Source organism: Brachionichthys hirsutus, chromosome 2 (assembly GCF_040956055.1).
Source record: "Brachionichthys hirsutus isolate HB-005 chromosome 2, CSIRO-AGI_Bhir_v1, whole genome shotgun sequence".
Classification (NCBI taxonomy): domain Eukaryota; kingdom Metazoa; phylum Chordata; class Actinopteri; order Lophiiformes; family Brachionichthyidae; genus Brachionichthys; species Brachionichthys hirsutus.
The window spans coordinates 3,745,924-3,771,147 of NC_090898.1; the positions used below are offsets into that span (position 1 = coordinate 3,745,924).

The 25,224-nt window shown below is 45.4% G+C and overlaps 2 protein-coding genes across 3 annotated transcripts; both read right to left on the bottom strand.

The window, feature by feature from the left end:
• Window positions 1-671: 671 nt before the first annotated feature.
• On the bottom strand, window positions 672-6,528 carry dalrd3 (DALR anticodon binding domain containing 3). The gene is made up of 13 exons (XM_068751000.1): window positions 6,295-6,528; window positions 4,809-5,116; window positions 3,686-3,996; window positions 3,409-3,467; window positions 3,179-3,280; window positions 2,993-3,057; window positions 2,651-2,709; window positions 2,197-2,279; window positions 1,860-1,986; window positions 1,312-1,370; window positions 1,078-1,194; window positions 892-960; window positions 672-791 (listed from the first exon to the last, which is right to left on the bottom strand). The coding sequence occupies exons 1-13, from the start codon at window positions 6,526-6,528 to the stop codon at window positions 672-674; spliced, it is 1,713 nt and encodes a 570-aa protein (XP_068607101.1).
• A 9,238-nt stretch (window positions 6,529-15,766) lies between these two features.
• On the bottom strand, window positions 15,767-23,645 carry impdh2 (IMP (inosine 5'-monophosphate) dehydrogenase 2). 2 transcript variants are annotated; one of them, XM_068743490.1, is made up of 16 exons: window positions 23,591-23,645; window positions 23,395-23,511; window positions 22,322-22,370; window positions 22,036-22,137; window positions 21,873-21,947; window positions 21,248-21,454; window positions 20,989-21,076; window positions 20,255-20,454; window positions 19,580-19,670; window positions 19,344-19,439; window positions 18,412-18,483; window positions 17,302-17,445; window positions 17,058-17,202; window positions 16,764-16,907; window positions 16,232-16,315; window positions 15,767-16,120 (listed from the first exon to the last, which is right to left on the bottom strand). In XM_068743490.1, exons 2-16 carry the CDS (start codon window positions 23,490-23,492, stop codon window positions 16,099-16,101), a joined length of 1,617 nt encoding a protein of 538 aa, XP_068599591.1. In that variant the 5' UTR covers window positions 23,493-23,511; window positions 23,591-23,645; the 3' UTR covers window positions 15,767-16,098. The 2 variants fall into 2 exon arrangements, with proteins under 2 accessions (XP_068599591.1, XP_068599597.1); XM_068743496.1 differs by lacking the exon at window positions 18,412-18,483.
• Between the last annotated feature and the right edge of the window lie 1,579 nt (window positions 23,646-25,224).

A 25,224-nucleotide genomic window follows, 5' to 3' on the forward strand; every position in this document is an offset into this window, starting at 1 on the left:
CACCAATGTGTTCAAGAGCACTGAGACCATTGGCAATCTGACATGGGGAGGTGGGGGGGGGTCAAATGACCTAATTTAAAAAGTTTAATGTTATTAGGGTACCACTGCTGCTGGTGGGCTTGGGGGGTCTCAGGTGCATATATGTAACAGCTGATTAGCTTAGCTTAGCTTTAAGACGGGAAGCAGGCGGGAAAAGCTCGACCCGGTTCAGTCCAAATGTAACAATCTTCTCAGGAGCGCCTCCAAAGTTCAGCAGCAACCACATCGATTCTTCATGTTTACCGTCCGTTATGATAATGCTGTGTTTTTTAAGGAGGCGGACTATTTCTCATCAAATCAATGTGTAATGTGTTGATGAGGGAACCTCTGAGGGGACGGTAGGCCGATTTGCTCGCTGGCACATTTCCTCCTGCTTCTCACACTCAATGTTAAGCTAACAGACTTCAACGCTGAAAATAACAACCATATTTCTCAAAATGTAAAATTGTATTTAACAATATACATAAGATTTATTACAGTGGGCAGCCATTACAAGGGAACGGTGATCTAGGCTGGGCAGGTTTTAACTTCCAAACGTCTACGTGATTCGACCACACGGGGGGGGATAACGTGCGTTTTAGTGCGAGACGGGTGGGGAGGTAGAGATCACAAGGTGGAGGCGCTAAGTGGCGCTATAGCTGCCTGATGGGAGGGAGGTTGAGGATGTCCAGAGCGTTGTGGTAGAGCTCCCTCAAAGCTCTTAACAAGTACAGACGACAAAACATCTGGTTGAAGAGATGAGGCAGCGGCTCCTGAAAGAGGCAAGAGAGGAGACAGCTGAATAAGTTCATACATGTAGAAACGTACATGACACGCTTCATATACGAGCATCCATAGCAATGACTTCCTCACCCCGAGAACGTGGACTCTGTTGTAGTACGAGCTGAAGTCTTTACTGAGAGACACCAGAAACTTACAGATCTGAGGACACAAACACGAATCGGCAGTCAGTCGGCAGATTTATACACATCTACACACAACATATTGTACATATTGTACTACACACACACTATTGAGTGGCCAGGCCGCCCCACTGACCTGTTCGGTCTTGATACTGACTCTGGCCGCTCTCTCCTCACAGTCCAATACTTGTCCTGATTGGTCCAGGAGCTCAGAGAACGGAATGAGGTAGTTGAACAGGAGAAGCCACTCGCCCTGTCGGTTAAAAACAAAGACAGAGGGACAGGGTGGACACGGAAATGCGGTGAAAGTCAAGAAGATGACAGCAAAGGCAAGAAATGAAAGGAGCGACGCGAGATAGTGAAGAAGTACCTCTTCTTTCAGGGCAGAGAAGTCGAGCTGGGAGCCTTCCGGGATCTCAGGATAGAGGCCTGCAGGTAAACAGAACGTGACCGTGTGCATCACAGAACCTATTATTATTACAAATCAATACTCTAGTCAGACAGGGTTTATCCCTTAATCCTCAGTCTAGGGCTCAAAGCAGGCCCTCAAACATATTTAACAAGCTTCCATCCGGCTGATATTGTAGACATTAACTGTGATTTCTGAACAAGACCATCTCATTCAAGTATATTTACGAGCTCTAAAAAGAGCTCAACGGGACATGTTTACATGAACACAAGGAAGTCAACGTGTAACCGATCTGAGACGGTACGTCGACGGATCACAGGAACATCCCGCAGCAGGATTTTAAAGACTCTCTCCAATATTTGCAGCCCCTACTTTTGGGTGGAACGATGGATTTTCTGTCTTTTAGGTTTGTCGGCATCTTCCATTCAGAGATGGGGGGAGTGCTGGCAGATCGCGGTGGTCTGAGTAATTGCTTTTTTTTGTCATTGGAGTAATAAAACAACCCTCACCCTGCTCCGCTCCTCTCTCATAGCTGTCGAACAGAGTGTGCAGCCGGGCACAGTTGTACATCACAAACGCTCCTCCTCTCGGCGCTTTGGTGGGCACGCCGGCTTCCCTCAGGACGTCCAGTGTCACCTGAATAGACACCCATCCATCATTCTGATTTCATTTATACTTCAAGGAGCACAGAGTCATCCATTTCTGAAAACATTGAATGAGCAAACTGAGAAAATAGACTTAGTGGAAATAGGCTTCAAAATGTCAAATTAAGCAAATTCAGGAAACCGAGAGGCATAAAAAAAAAAGTGTTATTTAAACAGGCGATTCTTTTGCAGCCACACTTACTGGACTTGTGTGGCCCGTTGACAGCAGCTCGAACCTAACAGTCGCAGAGGTCATGGCCCTGATGATGTCATCCCACGTCTGACCTACAAGAAGATAAAAGACGTTTCATCCAGATGATTCAGTTCACACGCAGCTGATGATGATGAATATATTTATTAGATAGAATGTTAGAGCAGTACAAGTACAGTCAAACAGTAGTATGTATTACAGTACAAGTACAGTCAAACACCCGGTCTAAGAGGAACATTTCAAAAAAGCCTTTGCGGTCTTGTGTCCGTTGAAAGTCCTTCGTACGTAATTCACCAACATGTAACAATACCAATAAAAAATAAAAATGAATTACTCAAATGATGCAAAATAACAATAAATGTATGTATGATGATAAATTTAGTATCAGTCAGTTTTCAAAATAAGGAGCGTGAACTGCAATGAGCATCGATATAAGTGCACACACCTTCTACTTGGTCTCCGTACTTCATCTCTGAGGCCTCCTTCATCTGACCTCTTCTCAGACTGGAGCGGAGGAGACGGACAGAAAGCAACGGAAGCCTTAGTTGAACAGACAGCTGCTCTCAAAACATGCAATGTGAAGTAAAATGGCGTCCACGCCCACCGCTGTTCTTCACAAGTAGTTTAATTAGAACTGCAATTTGACAGTGTTGACAAGATCCTAGTGAGGGAAAGAACTGGGTGGAGATGGTGAGAAGAGGGGGGAAGACGTGTGGGGAGAAAGAGGGGGGTGGGGGGTGGGGCTTGAGACAGAGCGCTAATGGTGAGAGGAAGGGAAGCGTCTTACTGCAGGTACTGAGCAGCGGAGAGGTGAGGACCAGGAGTCTTCACAGGTCCACACACCAGATGTCTCTGAAGACACAGGCAGCCCGAAAGGTGAGAACAGCGACACGGTGCGTGTGTGTGTGTGTGTGTGTGTGTGTGCGTGCGTGTGCGTGTGTGTGCGTGTGTGTGCGTGCGTGTGTGCTGCTACCTGTGTGTGTTTGGTTCCGCTGGCTCTCCACAGCACCGCTATCTGCTGCTGGCGGAACTCGTCCTGACAGGACGTCACATGTAACACTGTTGCCATGGCTACCTATTGCCCAAAATAAATACATTGTTTTTCTGGCACTTTGAAATGAGAACAATGAAACGTTTGTATGTCAGCATGTTTGTATACCACACATCTGTGTGTGTGTGTGTGTGTGTGTGTGTGTGTCTCACTGCGCAGGCAGCTGTAGCGAGGTCCAGCTGGGCCAGCTGGGACACGCCGTCTCCGCGCACTGAAACAGAGACACCAGCAGCGTCCGGTCAGGGACCAACCTACAGCGCATAATGCTCTCATCCTCGGCTCACTTGGAGAACATACAAACCACACAGAAAGGTCCCAGGTGGAATTGAACCGAGGACCTTCTCACTGTGAGACAACCTGCAGCGCCAACATGCTGCCCAAACTCAAAATATGCATCTGAATCTATCCCTGCCCCCTTTGCAGTCTCACCTGTGCAGGTACCGAGACTCGGGTCGTATCCCAGCAGACCTTCCTCCTGGAATACTCTTTTCAAGTTGACCCTGAGTGTCTCCTCATTATCTGTCTCCTCCACCTTCCTTTGTCCTGCTCCGCTGACCCCCGTGCCTCCCTGCGTTTCCCTCTCTCTGTATGAGGAGGTCATCAGGGCCTCCTTAATCTTCTCCTCTCGTTCCTCATTGGTCCATTCGGCTGGTGCAGTTGGCCAATTAATACCAAGATCTTGGAGAAGGGTTACGATGTCACCGTCTTCGGGAAGCAAAGGGCAATAGGACACTGCAAATCTGAGACAGGCCAGGAGATTAGTGGGAGTCACAGCTATTGCTATTCATAAACATTTTTAGATTAATTATCTGTCAGTAATTTGTTTATTTATGTATTACCCTTCATACTTAGGAGAATATTGAAAAATGCCAGTTCAAGTCTCACAGAGCCCAACGTGAAATCTTTTCTTCACTTTGTGCTTTCATTCCGAGCAGAGGACGAGATCAGCCTTGTATCAGTAAAGGTAAATAATAATAATAATAATAATAATAATACATTTTATTTATATAGCGCTTTTCTAGACACTCAAAGTCGCTTATCTGTATTCATTGTTTACAAAGCATTACTCGGTGCTTAACTAGCATGTCACACTAAACGCTGTTGCTGCTGTTGCGGGCCGTGCTTTGTGTGCTGGTTTGATTTTACAATCGCACACTGGAGTGATGTTGCAACGCCCTCGTCTTGTTCAGGGTAAATAACCTAAAAAAGTGTCACAGAGAAGGCTTTTCATAGCGGTCCACTGCACAAGGGCTTAACAACGACTCAGATGAGGTAGCTATTCAATTTAAAATATTTTAAAAAAAACAGGATTTTACAAATGCAACAAGCATAATTTATAAATTAATTACACGACTGAAATTTGTTGGCTTTTAGCACCACATTATTCAAAAACAAAAAAAGATAAAGGAAAATCACAAGAAGCGTGTTAAGGTTGAGAGTAACGTTAAGTAGATGTAGATTTAAATGTGCTTTGATTATAAACACGCTGCATCTGCATCAGCCCCACAGAGCAATCCATTCAATCATATTCTAAAAGTATTCACTGACTCACCCTTGCCTTCTCAACAGCGCCCCCATATGGTCAGCCAACAGAACAGTCCTCAGCTGGCCCAGGGTCAGCGTGTCACGCGTGGGCGTGCGGGGTCTGGAGTGCAACGCCGGGCAGTTGAGCACTGCAAAGCCTTGCTTCTGACCCGAAGGCTTCAGGTACGCCGCGCTTCCACCTGCCAGAACAGCCCGGAAGGCCGCAGCGCGGTCCACCCTCACCCTCAGCCCCTCACACGTGACCTCGCCACCGGCCACAGGCAGGACCCCACTGCCACGGAGGGACCGGAGCCCGGACATCACTGCTGGGGGGACCTGGGATCAGACAGAATAGCATTCTACTTCTAATGCCATTGAGCACTCCCAATTAAAAATTAAAAAGAAACAGTAAAAAACTTTCAGATCATAAACACAGATTTGTGCTAAATAATATACAGTAGTCCCTCGATATAATGCGGTTCATCTTCCGCGACCTCGCTGCTTCGCGGAGTTTTTTAATGCAATTTTTCAGATTTTCTTTTTTGCACTTGAACGCGCATTGACGAAGAGGCACGGCCGGAGAAACTCTGAAATACGCGTGAGTCGCTATTAATCATTTCTCATGTGTTCAACCCCGTAGGTCGATCATTAAAATTAAATTAGTTATTTCTAAAAGCTATCATATTTATTTGTTAAGCGTTTGTTTTATAGCGCTCTTATTCTCCTGTTGGCTTTTATCTTCCTGTTGATATGTAGCCGCGCTGCTGTTCCACTATGCGCACTGTAAGCATGAGTAGAATACAGTATTTGTTCTTCTGCACTACAAGCGGCTCTTTCCTTAACATTATTAATAGGAAAACGTTTACTGTACGTACTATGTATTTTTATTTCTCAAACAAATGTTTAGTTCTGAAAACAGGTTTTGATCTTTGGTTTCATTCTATAATACTGTAATGAAACAGTATGAGGGGTTTTACAGCCTTAAAACATTTATGTACATGTATAATAATTAAAAATAAATAAAGATGACTACATTGCGGATTTCACTTATTGCGGGTTATTTTTAGAACGTAACCCCCGCGGAAAATGAGGGACTACTGTATATATATATATGACAGTCGGAGGAAAATAGAAACAGCTGAAATAGAGACGGAGCTGCAACGTTGTTTACGCTGCAAGCGAGTCCTCGATTCCGATTGGCCGAATGACCGTGTAAACACTTCCGTCATTTTAAATACAGTATTACTGCGCACAAACAAACAAGAATAACAACATTTGTCTCTCAGGATACACCTTTTGGAGGTGCGCAGAAACGACAGTGTACAGAATAAAATACAGATTCTGCTGCCACAAGAAGTTTTAAATACAGGTGTGTGTGTTCTACGTGTTAAGTGTGGGTGACCGGCGATGATTCGTGGTTCTCAGGCGGGTGTTTAAACAAGAACTATTTCTCCATTCAATATATAAAACGCCACGAAATGGCAGTTAAAGCCGTCACAGACAGACACACCAACCTGTCCGTCCGCAAACAGCGTGTTCAGCATCGTGGTCGGCGACAAGAAATCCCTGCTACGCAGATTTTTAGTGCTACTCTCCTTAAACCAGAGCTTCTCCGGTTCCGGGAATATCCTGCTGCCGTCCTGCTGTCTGGAATCTGGGGCATTCTCGCGCTGTCCCCGCAGTGCGGAGCTCAGCGCCCGAACCGTAGCGGTGATCCGAAGGGGCGAAGGCTCCTCGATATTCTCCATCACCAAGCACAACACGAGAGAGGCGTGCTCGGTGTCAGACTATCGATACAAACACACCCTGCTCATGTCTCCGGGTAAAACGCCGTGTGGCGTTTGGGTAAACGGTTTACCAACACTCCTGAATTGATTATTGATTGATTATTCACCGGTCGATGCCAGATACTGACACGAAACGGTTCGTAAAGGGTTATGTTGGCGGAACGAATAAAGTGCGGTCGTGTTTCTTCCGAGTTGAATTTATGTGTCGGACCTGGTCCGACACATCAATTCAAACAGCGCCATCCAGTGTATGGAAGATAAACTACAACGTTCGGCAAACGCTGACGTGTGTTTACGATGTTTAATAATTCTTTACGGTGGAAAGGCAGGAATGGAAATGAAAACTTGTATTATTCTTATTGATATATAAATATAACAATTATTTTTACTATATTACGATTGTCTCGTCTACAAGAAAATTAATGAATGAATAATTATCATTATTATAATATTATTGTTGTTGTTATAATATTTCAAGATAGGGGTGGGTTTTCATGGTCAATAATTAATACTAAATTCTATTAATAAATTCTGTTCCCGTCTCAGACTAACCCACCAAATATCGCGAGACCTAAGGTTATGTTATTTCCGGTGCGGAGATATGACGTAACGAACGCGAGGCGCATACTATTGATAGAAGCTAGCTGTTTGTATTCGGTTTAGACTTTAGACGGTCCCAGCAGCAGCAGAAGATGCACAACTGGCAGGAGAACGAAATCAAAGAGCTTCTGAGCGTCCGCTGCTCGGAGTCGATCCGCCACCAGATCACGGGCACGGTGAAGGACTCCGCGGTGTACGACCGGCTGAGCAGCCTGCTGGCGGAGCGGGGGGTGTTCAGGACTCACATGCAGGTGATCGGCAAGCTGAAGGCGCTGAGGAAGCAGTACGCCAAGTATCACCAGCAGAAGGTCCGCTTCGGGGCCGCCTGCATCGACTGGCCGTTTTATGAGCAGTGTCACGTGGCTTTCGGTAACTCACCCCCCATGGTGCCGATGAAACGGACACGGAGTCCGGAACCGGCACCGACACCCCCGCCTCCTCCTCCGCCTGCCGTCAGCGAGAAGCATCAGGAGGTCGTCGTCAGCCTCTGGGACGAAGTAGTGGACGACAAGGAGATCAACGCGCACCTGGGTCCCGTGGACGTGGACGTGCACGTGCACGTGGACGACGAGGACGAGCAGTACGGCCCGCCGGAACCTTTACATCCCATCAAAACCAGTACGCCATGCGAGGCGGATCGGTGTCTGAACAGAGGAGGAGGACGATGCGCTTTAATCAAACGTGTTTATTAAACTGTAAACAGCAGGTCTATTTTTTACAACCCCCCCCCCCATGGATGGGTGATCACCTCCTCCGCTGTCCACTCGTCTCCTCCCCCTTTAGCAGTAGATCCCGGTAGCATCATCGCTGACCCTTGACGCGCCGTGTGCTCCGTGTTCCCCAGCGTTCGCTGCCCCAGAGAAGAAGAGACGGAAATCGACGGTGATGGAGCAGGTGTCCGCGTTGGTGTCGGCGACGGTGTCCCAGCTCAAAGAGATGGACGCTTCCGTGCAGGCGCAGGAGGACGCGCGCCTGCAGAGGCTGATGGAGCACGAGAGGGAGATGCAGAACAGCCTCATGAATCAGCTGGTCGCCATGCACGAGCGCATCAGCCAGAGAAATCACGAGAGGCACCTCGAAGTCGTGGACAGGATGCTCTCCGGTTTGCCTTCGCCCGCTTCATCGTCGGGTTCCTGATTGACGCTTCCTGTGCGAGTGACATCATCAGGGTCACCCAGACGTAGACGACTCTCCGGTCGGTCTCTCGCCAGCCGATTCGTGCCTGAAACCGGCATTCCTGCTGCCTTCCCTCTTGATTCTCCGTGATGAAGAGGAGCCGCTGGGTTCATCTCAGTTAACTCTTTGTGTGGAAAAAAAAACACTTGATCTACACTAGGATGTCAAAATGAGACGCCGTCCTTCCTTTTCTAAAAAGAAGTACTTTAATGCATTTTATAATGTTGTTGTTCACTGTCTTAAATGTGTTTTTTTTAACGTGTGAGCCAAAGGATAAAGTTAATTTGAAACGGACAGCTCGGCTGCAGCGCTTCCTTTGTTTAGGCTACTGTGTTGAGCGTATCCAAAAAGAGGATTTCTTCTTCTTTTTTCTTTTTTAGAAAATACTGTTTAACACTGTCCCAATGTAAAAACACATTTGAAATCACTAAATTTACCAACGAGAACATCGAGTCTGACTCACGGAGGCATGGTGAAAAGCACACGGTGACCGTAAAGGTTTATCGTTCAGAGATTTATTCAGACACGCGTTGCTGAAAACCCAACAGCCAGCGCTCGAGTCGCCGTTCTCGGAGTCTTTCCTGGCTGACACGATATTCCCGGTTGCGTTTACATGTCGCCAGCAATCCGGGAGAAAACGTGTCATTGAGGAAAAAAAACCTCGTGTGTCGAGCTGCAGCCATTTTTCACTTTCCCTGCTGTTCTGAGAAAACAAACGTGTCGTCCTACCTTAAAGCGTTGACGCCGGCGGGCGGGCCGAGGCCCGGCAGCCCGTGTGGTCCAGTCAGCGATTCCTTTTATACTGTTAAACGCGTTTTACGGTTTGAAAGATATTGTTCTTTTTCAGATTACATCATTTCTAAACGTGATCTGAATCTGAAAGTGATTTATACGACCGTACGCTCGAGGAACCGCTGCCTGTCGGGATGTCCTCTGCGTCATGGGATGGAAACGGACCCCGTAACCAGCTGAAGCTCAGGTTCACAGCTGCATTATGGGTTCCGTTACAATCCCACCCGCCCAAACAAGCGTCGGGATTGGGACTCGGGTCGGGTCAGGTTGAGAAGCAGTTATTAAACAAAGGGAGGAGGTGTGTTCCCTTCACACCAGTGGAACTGATCAAAACTTTAAGCTTTTATAAGAAATAAACAAGCGATAACAGTTGAAAAGGAAACCATGTTTGGTTGACGGCTAGGAGAGAAGACGTGTTGATGTCCTCTTTAACGTTAATGATATACAGAGAAATGAGACACTGGCTCTGAAAGCTAAACCTTTATTTAAATTACACGGACAATCCGCCCTTCAGTTATATGTAAGATGTCTGCAAAACAAATTGGCTAAGGATGAGGCTTTGAGTTACTTAATGTATTTTGGTTTTCAGAAGTTTAGGATTCATTTGCATTACCTTTTCTGAAAATTTATCGTCACCATTAAAACTCGTCCACCCGCTCAACTCAAAGTCCATCCTAGGCAGACGGCAACGAGACGTTTAGTCCGAGAGATCTTTTCCTTGCCAGAGATAAGACGAAGGACAATGTGTCATTCGGGTTTGTTTTGAATCTAAGCACATTTTAAAATACAAAAGTGTGATTCATTTTATAGTCCGGTGCATTTTGTTTTACTTTCTATTTGATATTTGAGACTTTACAGCAGGAATAGAAGCAAATTAGTCACAAATAAAAAGTCTAATTCCTGTAGGAAGTGCACCTTGAACGGAGGCAGGTATGTGCATTCTTTTTGTTTGCAGGTCACAGGCATAATCTAATCAACCAATCAAATACAGGTTAGATTCAACTTGAATATATTTTAGCGCTGTTTAACAGCATATTCTGCAGCGATACTATGGATGAGAATGAGATGCAGCAAACTTAAGTCACGTATTACATTATATCGGAAGGTAAAAATTAGCATTTAAAAAAAAATGTGCGTCAAGTCAATTCAGACGGTCTCAAGGTGGCGCCGTCCAATCACGTTCGGAGTCTAGAAAAACTTGTGTATCGACTGAAAGAAAAAAAACAGAAACGGCCTGACAAGGCGGAATGAACAAATAAAAGAGACGCTTTATATTTATCTTCACTGACGAACTAACATTGTGCTGATTTTATTTTTTAAAGCTGCCTTCAATTCTCTTCAAATGCTTCAGAGCAGCTGGAAAATATAGGAACTAATCCCCCGAAAGAAAGGCAGCAGTCACAAATAGAGAAACTACGTGGATCGAATAACAGAAGGTGCTTTTAATCTACACAGAAGGCTGCCTGATGATGAATGATGGAGCTCATTCACGATGACTGTATGGAAAGAACGGCAGTTCAAAAAGAAGGAGCCACACAAGGAGGAAAGCAAAGGTCGGCTGAGGTCAGGCAGTCAGTGGAACGGAAACAGATCTAAAACGACCGGAGTGTGTTCAGTTATTAGAAAGTTTGGAGAGAAATATTAAAAGTTCTCACCGACATCCCTGAGCAGCATGAGTCCCCCGGTCTCATGTCCCCCGCTTGCCTACAGATCCAGAATCCAAACTTCCTCTTTAAATAGTGAATGAATTAATTTCACTTTCACTTCTCCAGTGCAGAATAACGCCTCCTTTCCTCCAGTCCCTCCTCTCCCTGCCAGAAAGACTCAAGCTGCCTGCTTGGTTTTTATTTTATTTTTTGGATCAGAATCAATCTTTTGACAGCAGTTTAAAGGATTGTTTTAAGGTTTTCATAATCAGACACTTGTACAGTATTATTGTTTTATTTAGTAAAAGATGCAGACGTGCAGGATCATCATGTCTGACCCACGACAGGTGGGTTGGATTTCCTTTGTTCTGCTACAGACATCTCGACCAATTCACTCTGATGTCTGAGTGTTCAGACACTGGCTGACAAATGTGTGTTTCAGTGGTTGTGGGACTATTATTAGTTATTTTATGCATCACGTGCTGCAGGCTGTGTGCTCTTTAACGGAACATCACTGAATCGTCCCGACCGGCTCGGACGCCTCTTCTGGAAACAGACAGAGGTTTGTAACTTTATGTCACGATGGATGCGGCGAGCGACAGCAGAGGCGATGCCTCAAGAATGCATGTTGTTGCGTCCTCAATATGTCAAAGTTTCCCGACTTTATTACACTTAATCTTTTTAACAAATCGGTGTGTCTCGAGTATTTAGGGCTCTAAATTTACTTGGTACCCGTCTTCACTGTCTCAGTTTGGAAATAGATTTTTTTTTGGTGAAAGTCCTTTATTTAGCTGAAACATGATATTTAGAATGAAGCCGTCACTGGGAATGAAAGTTCTCTGGGTCCCTCCAACAATTCCAAAAAATATAAAACAGGTAAGAAATAACAAGAACGTGCGTGTGTGGGTGCGTTATGTTTTCACCGGCGTTGGTGCCCGTCCGTTAGCAACATATCTCAGAAAGTTACTGATGGATCTGGATGAAATATTCGAGAAAGTTTGGGGATGTTACCAGAAACAGATGATTACATTTCGCTGATGATCAAGAAGAGATTCTGGATTCTGGATCACTTTGAAATGTTCATTAACATTGCAGTCAATGGACCTTCAAAATGTGTTCCTCAATTTCTCGGTTGATTATTGACTGATGTGTACAGAATTTGACACACACATTTAGGGTTGGGGCCTCTATCTCACCACTGAATTTCTTCCAGATCTGATCCAGAATGGGGTCAGGAACAAATATAAAATGTTAACATTAAAAACCCCATTTACAAATTCAAAAATCTGTTAAAAATACTTTTACTTTTCATGGTTGGTGTATAAAGATACCAAGAACAACCTTTTGAAGATGATCCAGATCACCATGTGGACGGTGTAAATCTAATTAGGATGGGAATGAGCTGCTTGGCAGAGGTCTGCGCTCTCTCTCTCTTTAACTGCTTTTACATTTGATATTTCCGTGGTTGGTTGAGGCTTAAAGTTGAAGTAAAACGATTACATTAACGAGGTACGGACAATCTGGATGTTAAGTCGACTTGGAGGTGCTGATCGAGGCCTGTAACGGACCTTTCTCTCATGTTCATCACACCTGTGCCATGAGACAGGTGTGACCAACGGAGCGTGAGGAAAAGTCCCATCAGTATTCCAGTCTGGAAAGTCCGGTGGATTTAGCCCAGTACCCGATCCTCCCTGGAGGCCTGCAGCGGCCAGAAGGAGGGTGAGGTGCTGAATACTAGATTCATTTCCTCATTGCAGATTTTTAGTTCTGCTACAAATACATTTATTTTCTGTGGGAAACAAACTGTTAACAAATCATAAAGTGTTTTTATTTTATTTTGAAGGAGCCCCCCTTTGAACGGTTTCATCAAGAAGAAATTACTGGTGTAACAGAGAATCTGAGGCGCTGTGGATCAAACGATCACGTCAAAGACAAAACGTAATAAAATCGAAAGTCAAACTATTTACAAATCTGAAGAATAAAATCTGCATTAATATTATGAATTTAGCTTTGATTCAGGATTAAAGGAAAGCGCACTTTGCAGTTATTTGGCAAATATTTAACATATTTTCCTCTTAATGGCCTATAAAGTAATATTTGTACTTTGGATTTTGTTAGTTATTCTGGAATTAAGCCTGTGTGTAATTTGTTGTTTGGCTTCAAAGGTATATATTTGATTTAATGAAATTATTGTTGAATAATAATTAATGACATGGATATAATCATATCATATCATCAAGATGGAAGTTAAATCTGAGGATTTGCTGCCCTTCATCAGATGAAGAGAAACCAGAACCTCTGGTTGCTAATGGGCCCGTTTTGCATTAAACACTGCATGCTGCAGCACGTTCCGTCGGAACACACTTCCGCAGGTAACATGAGGGTCCAGCCATGGAAAACTTCACTACATGAGTAAATTGCTCCACTTTCTGTCTTGAGCTTCAAGCTTTATTCCTCTGGCATAAATATAACAGGAGATATAGTTGTCGGGATGTTTCTGTCCATAATTATTTTTAATCTAGAGTAAACCGTACATAATTTACATACCATCTTAACGATATCTTTCCCTCCACCAACAACTGTCAGTAAATCCTGACAATCAGAAAATCGTCTCCCTGACTATGTCAAAGCAAAAGTACTCATGGTGCGATCAAATACATCAGCAGGTCGTCCACGCTTGTGGACGCAGAATGATGTCATCATGATGACCTTGCTATGTCAAAATAAGTGATGTCATAGAACCCACTCACCCTGAAAATCTGCTAATGTTTTCATCATCATTCGCTAGGGTTGATCAACAAAACTATATCAGATTCAGATCTGTTTTTAATCCAGATATAACCTCTCATACGTATCAAACGATTGAATCTGGATTATCTCAGCTACGTATTGGAGTCGCGTCTCCTGTCCGATGCTGTGATTAATATATATCACCCCCTCTCGTACTGTGCAGAGCTTTTAAGCAGGTGTACATAAATAAGAGAGATTAAAATATATATATATAAAATGTAATTGTCTATTGATTTATTTACCTCGGACATGGAAATCAGGCTAAGCGACTCAACTATACACAAATACACAGGAACGGTGGTGCAGAAAAAATGGCAGCACGTGTTTTTTATGATACAGTATTGGGAGCATGCTTAAAAAAAAAAAGACACAATCTTGCAATCTTGAATTGCAAAATGGATGTTTGGGATGTGGTTTGGTGGCATTCTGCTTAACATGGACAGGAAGCCTTTTTTTTTAAATATATCTTCTCAGTGAATGGAAGCTATGAGGAAGAATATCTTTGTGACAGATTTCCTGGATGACATAAAAAAAATGCCTCAATAATGCAGAATAGAATTTTCTGGAGAAAATGTTTGCCCACTTATCTATGGAAGCCCAAAAGATTTAAAATTAAATAAATAAAAACACAATTTTGATAAGTGACAGACAAATATATAATATGGCCATTAAATTGTAAAATAAGGCAATATTATTATGAAATATATTTTTATTATTCTTTATGTTACGGCCCCCACATTATTCTTAACGTGTGGACCTCTCTTGTATAAATATATTATGCAAATTACACTAAATGGAAAATCCTTTATACATAATTCACCGACATGTAACTATACCAATAAAAATAAAAATAAATTACTCAATTGATGCCAAATAACAATAAATTAAAAAGACACAATGTAACTTCTGCGGGGAAAAGGGGGGTTGACCTTGAGAGAGTCGTGATAACTATCTCCGTTTCTGCCTGCCTGACAGGTTAATTTTCAGGGCTGCTTTGAATGAGGCCAAAGAGGTGCAATGTTTTGAGGGCAGGAGTCATGATTATTTTAACAATGTCATACCTTTCAAAATAATGACTTTATTTATTTTCCAAGATTCTATAACATAAAAAAAACGTTTTGACAAAGTCAATTTTTATTTCATGTCGTTTTTCAGCAGAATGACTTGGTCTGTTCGATCAAAGCTCGTGGGTTGGGCCTCTGCTCTGCTTGATCTTTAAGATCGATTCTTTTTCCTACACTCCAGCCCAGCCGGAAAGAGAGAGAGACAGAGGAAGAGTGTAGAAACCCGCCCCATCAGCGGTCAACGCCCCCCAGGTGCTGACCACACCTGCTCCAATCACCCAACAAAACAAACACAAACAAAGAAAACACGTGCAACATAAATAACCATCCGGTTACAATTGAAATTGCACTGGGGCGCACAAAGTAAAGTTGCATTGGATGACAGTGCACTGCACAACCCAGTGAAGTCAGTTGATGCAGCTCTTATTGAAGCTTTTCTTCAATAAGGATTTACACTAGAGCTGTCCGGTTAACAGAAAACAGAAAAACCAACTCGGTCTCAGTGCATGCGCACGAATAACCGTCCATCAGCCTCGTCACAGCAACAAAGCAACATTAAATATTTACCTTGCATCTGTTGTTGCTTTTCTTCTTCCGTTTTTCGGCACCGGAGAGATAAATCCTCTGAGACATGACGATGAGTGATGGACGCAGACCGCTGTTTGTGTCACGCATCATTGTTTAAAACAATAACAATAATCACCCAAACAGGATAACTGCCACGATTACCGTAAGGCGGTGCAGTTTTTACATCACTCCTTGCATAATGAGAAACAGGGTTGCCAGGTCGGGGGCCCCCTCATAGTCAGGGGGCTCTAAGCCGCTGTTCATGTTGCTTATAGACAGGGTCTTGCGTTTATGCCGGGCGTTTCCCTATCAAAGACCCAGATTTATCCATCGACTGATGATAACATTAGTGTTGGTATTAGCATTTACGTTCTTTTTTTTAGGAGTTTAAGTTCTGAATGATCAGAAGCTCTTTTTCTTTCCCATCCAGAGCTGCTGCAAAGAAAGATCCAATATCCGCTGTTGTAGAAATAAATGGAGTCATGTAAAAATGTAAACCACTGACGCATCTGTTTACTAGGAACCAGACGTTGTCTAAAACTAAACAGAGCAGAAAGCAGCAGCTTGTGGAAAAACACTTTTTATTATTGGACTACATTTATTGTATTAAAATGGACGGCTCTTTTTGAATCCGTGAAGGCATCGGAGGATTCAATCACAAGAGCTCTGATTGATCAGAGCTCGTTTTCCTCCACACACAAACAGGCAATGCATAGATGACACTGGCAGGAAGACTGATGGATCCTTGGAAGCGGACTGCATGTGTGTATGTGCACTTATCTTTTAGTCTGTACGAGAACTTGTGCATGTGTTTAATGTTTAAAATAAAAAGGGTGTTTGCATAATGTTCCTGTCGGTAGGATTCTCCATCTGCCGGTTGATCGGTGCGATTCTTCTTAAAAAAGACGCTTCTCATAACTGTGGGAGGAAAAAGAAGCCAGTCAGCGTGGAAAAGAAAACACCATTAAAAAACATCCAATGGCCGCCACCCAACGGGAAGGCGAAGTTCATGCATCGGAATGTGTGTACCTGTGCATGCCGTGGACGCCGCCCTCCGTTTGAGCGGACACCGTTCTCCTTTCAAATTTCAGATCTCCAGAGTACATCATGGCTCTGCAGGAACAAAAGCAATGATGTTGGGAGCGAGGTTCAAAGCAACAGGCTGAACACCCAGAATGATATTAAAGATGTGCTTTAATGCTTGGAACGAAAAGGATTCGGTTTATTTCCCTGCTTTATATTAACCAAGAAAGAACAACATGGAGCAATCACGTTGAGAGGAGCACACACACACGCACACACACAGCCTGGACAGGACATTTAATAGAGTTTTGAGGGTTATATTTCAACTGTGTAGTACTGCCTCAAGTCCATTACGTTAAAGTACCTGATACCTTTTGGCAGTACCTCAATTGAGGTTCTAAAAAAGGTTGAATTGGAACTAAAAGGTGGCGTGAAAACCCTGCAGGTGTGTGTGTGTGTGTGTGACTTCCATGTTTCTACCACACTGGTTCCGTGTGGCCCGACTGAATCCTGAAGCGCATCGTTGTCGGGTTCCTACCTGATCTGCGTGAGACTCTTGCCTCCGATATCCTGACAGGAGTGCTGAATGCCAGCCAGCAGGTAGGGAATGAACTTGTGGATGGAGCCTTTGTCCTGCACCGCTCCAGAAACACCCTGAGCAACCTTGATCTGGTCGCTTTCGCTGTGAGGAGAGAGAGAGAGGGAGAGAGAGAGAGAGGAGGCCAGTGAACGCCAGTCGTCGTCCGGGAAGGGGAACAGCTCCGCCTTCTCATCCTGTTGAGGTTCCAGGTGAGAGAGTACGTTCTGACGGTCGTTCTCCGGGTTCCTTTACCTGAAGTATCTGGTCTGGGAGCCCAGGTTTTTATCCATGGCGTCTAGGGAGCCCATGCCCCGGTATTTCTTTAGCCGGATGCCGTCAGAGAAGAAATACTCCCCGGGAGCTTCGGTGGTGGCAGCCAGCAGAGAGCCCATCATCACTGGACAGGCAGAGGCAGGAGGCGGGGCAGTGGAAGACAGTGTCGGTAACTCGCACGCTTTTATTTCCTGTATTTGACGCATCGATATTCCTGCCATACCCGTGGACGCTCCCAGAGCCAGAGCTTTGGCAATGTGTCCAACATTCTGGATGCCTCCATCAGCGATGACTGGAACCCCGAAGCGGCGGGCGTACTCCGACACCTTGTAGACGGCGGTGGCCTGGGGCCGGCCGCACGCCAGCACTGCAGGGAGGAAGAAGAGACCTTCAACCGTCCTGTAGAACCACCATGAAGGCCCGACGGGGTCTCGTCACTGAACCGGGCGTCTGAAGACGAGGCGGTTGGACGGGGCGGGGCAGGTCGCCGACTTACGATCACAATTGGTTCCGAGGGTTTTGTCGTAAACCGACTCGGTCGTAAGTCGCCCCGTGTTAAATTACCGCGAGTATATTATGCTGCGTCATGATTCTGTAAATGAGGAGTAGAAAGAGACAATTTCCTCTCGGTAGACTTCGCGGGTGAAACCGCAGAAACTGTCATACACTCGATTCGCTCGCTCAACTCGTATCAACGCATCGTAAACAAACAAATAAACAGAGCAGTTCGTCGTAAGTCGACGCACCCCCCCCCAACCCTCCGTATTTCACGCTGCTGTCAGAACGCCGTTTTCAAGCACACCATTGTGTTTGTTGTTTTAGGATAGACATCAAAAACCACGTCACTTAAAAGGTGAAACGCAAAGTCAGCCTCCAAGCCTGCAGCTGCACGCTGACCGTGGAAAAGTGAGACGTGCAAACAACATCATGAAACAGTGAATACAAGCAAACGCGACACGACCTGCCGGGTCCTGCTGAGGTCACCGGGGTCACCGCCCCCTGCTAAAGAGTGACCGCCCGCTACTACTGAGCCATTCTCTACTCGTTCCAATGCCTTGTGTGTGTGTGTGTGTGTGTGTGTGTGTGTGTGTGTGTGCGAGTGTGTGTGTGCGCGCGTGTTCCGACACTTGCTCAGGAGTACCGGCAGATTAGTGAGAACACAGTGACGAGCGAAACCCCAAAGCCCCAAAAGCTTTTCAAACAAACCTCCTCTGCTACGTCTACCGATGCCAGGCTGTTAACCAATCAGTGCAGCAGGATGTCAAGTAAGGAGGAGGGGCAAGCACCCTGAAGGCGGGGCCTCCTGGAGGCCAGAGGGAGCGGGGAAACTTACTGCAGTATCCTGTAACAGTGGTTGGGGTTTTGGGGCTGTGGAGCTTTAATGCTGGCGGTATAGTGAGGGGGGCTGGACACACACACACGCACACACACACAGCAGGGGGAAGGGTTTAAATGAAAAAGAGAAAGATGGGGTGAGGAGGAAGTCAGAATATATAGAAAATGTCCCTCTGGGACCAATAAAAGTATTCTGATTCTGATGAGAGAGAGAAGACTGTAGGCAGAAGAACGTAACCAGAACACAGAATCATTAAACAAGATGAAGAGATGAAGAGTCAGAGACAAGAAGGAGAGACAGATAACATCCAGTGAAAGCAGAGCGCTGGGCCGGATGCGTCACCGCACCTTTCATTATTCCCACTGTTCCCATCACAGCGGCGCAGAGACGGAGGACATGTTTAAACCATGAACACGTATTTATCTCACTTTCAAATAGATGAAGTATTTAGGAAATGTCTGTGTATTAGTACTCCTGAGGAGTCATTAGCAGCCATAAGGTGAAGGGTTGTTTAGGAAATCTGCAGATCAGTGTGAAAAGAAAAAAGGGAAAGGATCTTTACCGAAAAAAATGTGTGTGACTCAAACACGTTAGCGCCAGTGGTGGAGGAAGAATCACATCTGGAGATCAAGCGCAGCTCTGAAGTCAAGGCGGAGCTCGTTTAACGGGCAGATGCATCTCAAAACTCCCCCCCCCAAAAAAGAGGAATCGAACCAGCAGCACGTGGCCACAATGTCAGGTCAGGCGCTCAATTGTAGCTTCCTGCAGCGTCTGATGGAACCCTGAACCCTGGAGCGTCAACATGTAACGATCAGCCACGAGTCACCACAGAGTCAACATGCCTGAGGCACAGAGCGAGCCACGGTCGCCAGATCAGAAGAGAAGCGGTGTCTGAATCCTTGAACGGAACGTCGCCCCCCTTCCCTCACCTTCCTGCGTGATGCAGATGGAGCCGCTGCCCATCCCGACCCTGAGCCCGTCCACTCCGGCGTCGATCAGGTTCTTGGCCTGAGCTGCCGTCACCACTGCAGCAGAGACGGAAACAGAGACGCTGAAATCAACGTCTCAGTTCTCTGCGTACAACTTTCACCGAAGCAGGTGGACAAAGGGTAAACGGTCATTAATGCACGCGTTAGATGCGACAGCGAGGACAAGCGGAGTTTACCGTTGCCGCCGATCACCTGCAGGTTCGGATACTTTTCTTTGACATATCGGATCATGTTGATCTGGAAGATTGAGTTTCCCTGAGAAGAATCCTGGAAGTATAGAAGAAGCACGACATTATTTAGCGATTGTCAGTCTGAATGCGCACGTTTTCGGCTCCGCCGACGAAAGCATGGCGATCATTGCGTTCGGCTGGAAGAAGTCATCGTCCACTAAAAGCTCTTTCACGGACACAGAGCAGAAACAGAGAGTCAGCAGAGTGCAGCCCATGCTTCATTGATTTTGGGACCGAGACCAGCACTGTTGAACTTTGACCCACAGGCCAACGGATCAGGTTGTCGACCAGATTGTGAAATCAGAAAATTAGCTCAAACACCATTTATTCCATTTTACTTTTGCGCCATAAAACACCCTCAAATAAAGGAAACTTGGGATCCTTGTACCTTTTTGCATTCTGACAACACGATAGGTGTGTGTTTTAAGACAGGCCCAACTTTAACTTTAACGTTTGATTTGAGCCAGGCCGTCGCCGACCGCCTCAGCGCCACCCGAGTTAAACGTCACAAAACTCTGAAAGAGCTCCGTCGTCAACTTCAGAACCCGATCGCCACCAAATAACCTGAAAATACTTGCAACGGTGAGTTCATCCATTCACATGGTCCTCACGCGTTCTTACCAGCACAACCGCATCCACGCCGCTCTGCACCAGCAGGTCCAGCCGGTACTTGTCATCATTGTGGGTTCCTATGGCGGCTCCGCACAGCAGCTGTTTGCGCGAGTCTTTGGAAGCCAGAGGAAAGTCTCTGTTCTTCTTCAGGTCCGTGCGGGCGATGATGGACACCAGGAAGCCCTCTTCGTTCACTATGGGCAGTTTACCTGCAGAAAGAAAAGGGTTAAAAGCTTACAGATACAGGACAAGACAGGACGAGTCATGTCCGACCGAGCGCGTGAATGAATGATGAATATATTTATTAAATAGAATGTTAGAGTACAAGTACAGTTAAGCAGTAGTATGTATTACAGTACGAATAAAGTCAAACATCCTGTCTAAGAGGAGCATTTCAAAAAAGCCTTTGCGGTCTTGTTTCCGTTGAAAGTCCTTAGTACATAAATCATCCAAAATTAACAGTACAAATGTAACAATACAAATAAAAATAAAACCAATATTCAATAACTCAATTGATGCAAAGTAACATTAGAAAAATAAAATGATTTTACACCACCGATGCAAACTAACAATAAATCTAAAATAAATTACACCACTGATGCAAAATGACAACGAATGGCAATAGATTACATAAATTACAATAAATTACAAAGACACTTAGTATGTACAACGTAGGTGGACAAAAGGGGGTGGGGGTTGATCCGGTGAGAGTCGTGAAATTCAGGGGAAATTAACGTCCTCACCTTTCTTACTCCTCTGGAGGATTTCATTGGCCTCTTTTAGTGTCACTCCAGCAGGAGCGACTACGAGATCCTCTCGCTTTGTCATCACCTGGGAAGATGCAAACGGGATCGACGTGAAGCGAGTATCTAAAGACAACGCAACGGATTCCGGTCCGTAGGATGTAGAGCACGACTTGACTTAATCGCTCGTGTTGGTGGCTTTCGTCATACTAAAACCGGGTTTTAGTTACCTCTGGCTACCGGTTTAACATCGACCCACCTCACTCAGCGGCAGGTCATGGTCCTCCGGCTTCAGGAAGTCAATGTCTCTGGACGAGATGATTCCCACCAGCTTCCCGCCCATTTTGCCGTTGTCTGTGATGGGGATGCCACAAAATCCGTGGCGTGCCTTGGCCTGGAATACGTCACGCACCCGCTCGTTGGGACTCATCACGACCGGGTCTGTGATAAAGCCTTGCTCATAGCGCTGGAGGGGGGGGGGGGGTCAAGGGGTGAGAAAAATAAACTATATTGGAGGAAAGGGAAGGAGCGACAAGGATATATAAAGGGTAGCAGGGGAGCAAACGGGAGGACGCGAAAGTGAAAGCAGGTTTAAGTGTGCGTGTGCGGGAGAAGGAAGCGGATGAATTGGGCTGGAAGAATTTGATCTTTTAAGATGAGAAAAGGTTCAATTTTCAATGTTAATAAATATAAATATCGTGTTCCGGCTGTTTCAGTGCTTCATCTTCCAAACCAACAGGAAGGAGAAAACAAAAAGATGAGAAAGACAAGGGAAACAGAAAGGTGATGAAAGACTTGGATAACGGAGAGGGTGAATATAAATCTTAAAAAAGTAGAAAAAAGAAGAAGGGATGGAGATCCGTGCAGATCATCACAATCCCTACCTTGACTTTGCGGACTTCGTTGGCCTGGAACTCCGGCGTGCAGTTGTGGTGGATAAAGCCGATGCCTCCCATCAGCTGGGGCGAGAGATCAGTGTGTGTGTGAGCGAGTGAGCAGCATAGTCCGCTAACAATCGACAACAACCGTGTTCTACATCGTCCTTACTGCCATAGCGATGGCCATGTTGGCCTCTGAGACGGTGTCCATGGGAGAGGAGACGAAGGGGGTCTTCATAGTGATCTGCTTGGTGAGCGCTGAGGTCAGGTCCTGGACAAAAGACAACAGGAAGACATTTCAAAAAGCACCGTCCAGCTGGAGAGACAAAGCCTTACTTTAAAATGAAAACACCGGAGACAACTTTAAGATCTGATCTGCCCACGTTTAAAACTACAACTACAGTAGTTTCACTTGGACTTCATTCCTTTGCTAATATTCGTCCGCCGGCTCTCACCACTTGTTCTGATGTGAAGTCGATGTAGCCCGGCAGGATCAGGAAGTCACTGAAAGAAAGAACAATTAGGTCCAGGGCGGTGAAACGGCCGGATCAATCCCCAACAGGTGTGAATCAGCATCAGCCAATCAAGCACGGACACTCAAAAGGTTTCCATTCACAGCATCGCATTCCACAAATGGCGCTCTGATAACTGATTGATCCCTGTTACGCCATTACAAACCGTTTGATCGACGGGGCCCAGTCGACAGAGAAACGGGCATGAGCATACGCGAACCGGAAAAAAGTTCACGTGGCTGTTAACAGAGCGCGACGGGAAGCTTGGAAGAAGGAAAAACGGAGACTTCCTGAGCGAGGAAATCACTGCCGGGACTGATGCTGCTAAATATTCCTGCAGAGAACGCTTTCAATGCCGGTCCATGTCATCTGCTCTAAGGCAGGTAAGGCAGGGCAGCGTTCTGGATGGAACACGGCGAGGTCTCAGCCATTAAATGTCGACACGCTTCAGTACCCGGAGGCTACGGTCCATCCGGAGCAGAACCTCCCGCCACAAGAACAGCTTCTCCCCCTCGGCTGGAAGACTCACGAACACTTTCGTTCTGAATCGGACTCATGAACACGTTACTACTGGTAACTTGCTCTGTTCTCTTTGCACTGCGTGATTACACTAGTATTACTACTGCTAATACACGTCTGTGTATCCACTCCCGCTGCTGTTTTGTGATGTGTTCTGTACTTTATGTTTTTTGTATTTTCTCATTACTGTTACATGTAGCACGACTTCAGAGAAAATATCCTAGTCTGTGAACCCTCACTGAGAATGGCAACAAACACCTTCTGATTCTGACTCCTTTTCCAGTCACTTTGTTTGATACCACACAGAAAAGCACTGACGTCATGATGTGATCAAAGACAGATCCGGTGGTTCTTACGGCGTTAACGACCCTGTGTACTCTGCTGTGTGGAGAACCAGCGAGCAGCAGCTCTAAATATAGTCCCGACACAACCGGACCGGGTAGCTCCACCTAAACGTGGGACCAGTGAGCTCAAGAAGGAACGTGCGCGTCTCTTACTTGTAGGTGAAGCCGTCTCCCGCGGTGAACAGCTGCTGTCCCGTCAGCCCGTCCTCCGGTACATAACCGGTCTGACCGCTGATCAGGTAATCCGCCATGACGAAGCAGTCGATCGGCCTGAAAGGGGGTAACAAATAAATTAAAAATCGACAAAAGAAAACGCCAACTAAGAAAAGGCAAGATTCCGCCAACGCACAGGCCTGGGAACTTTCGTCCTGTGCCGTGTGTGTGTGCGTGTGCGTGTGCGCGCGGCACTCCACGTTCCGACCGTCTTCTTCGCGACGCACGCGCAGAGAAGGAGCCGGGAGGACTTCCTGTCTGTCCGAAACCGAAAACGAGGGAATCGACCCCGACAGAACGCCGCCGTGGACGTTTATCGCTGCTTCTGCAGGCCCTTCGCCTGTCAGGCTTGCTTGTTCTTCCGACACGCGCATGACACTCTCATCTGACGGCGTTTCCGAAATGACGTCACATCCGGTCGACCCGCCACCCCCATTTTTTTGGGTCCATGTTGGTGCAGATGGAAAGCTTGCGTGACACAAAACCGACTGAACAGCAACTTCACCTTTAGACCCATTTCATGTTTAACTTTTACTATCTATCATCTTTCAGGGTTTGTTTCTGTGTGCAATATGATATAAAATCCAGATACCCCAGGCTTAAACATTTGGTTGCTATAATTACAATCCGATTAACCTCCTTTAGTCATGGTGGGAGGGCTACAAGTTCGTTTTTGGATGAGGATTGATTTAATTAGAGAAAACTGTTGATGTGTATTATTATGTACTCAGCTTTGTCATTCTGCCTTTCCAGTACCAACCCTCCATAACCAGCTCTTCTGGTAAATTACTTTTAAACCAACTTACATTAACTAACAGTGAATAGAGAATTATCTACTCAGACCTTTTACCAGACGCGTTTCAAAACAGGATGAATCCGTCGAGTTTGAAATAAACACCCGAGTGTGATTCTTCCCGTACTCGTGTTACTGCAGAGCTCCAAGGATGACAGATAAGGTTCAGCAGAGCAGTGGAGGAGTCGAGACTATTTTGGAACATTATTAGGCTGTGGCACGACAAGATGCATCATGATCATTTCTTGGGTGCTTTTCCTTTAAGGTTTCAAAGGAACGCAGTTGTGCTATAATTTATGTATTTGTACATGGTCCCCGGTATAAAGCTTGAATTGAATGCAAGGCAGTAATTTAGGTCCAACACCCCACTTACATTATGGCAATTAAAAAATAAAGTGGTGCCGCAAAGGTCGGTTCTAGACTAACTAACTCAAGTAGCTTGAGATGTCAGATATAACTGGATCACATTAGTATTTAGTATCCTCGTCACTGATGAGAACGAATGGTGAGGAACAAATGAAAAACTGAATGAAACATGTACAAACCTAAAATAACTACCGTACACTATCAAAAAGAGGAGAGAATGGAGAAAGTATATTTAAATGTAATCGCTTATTTGACGTGTGAATACAGCCTAACAGAATACACATCTGTGTACCAAGGGTAGGGCTACAGCAGTATTGATCTGGCCTCACGTCCTCACCTCACTTTGTATGTCCCAACCTTTTGCCAAAAATAAAAAGGCCAATTCAATATTCAGCCTCCTCCACACCAGGGTTTGTGTAATGAACACACAAGAGACACGGTCTGGGTTTTAAAAACTCAGCAACTCTATTTCTGTATTAATGTACAACTGTTGAAAATTACATTTTTCTTTTCTTTCCTTTTCGTCAAATGAACTATCAACAGCCATTTTCCAGCCAAAAAACAAAAACAAATAGTGAACAATGAGAGCAGCGATCTAAGAGGAAATAAAG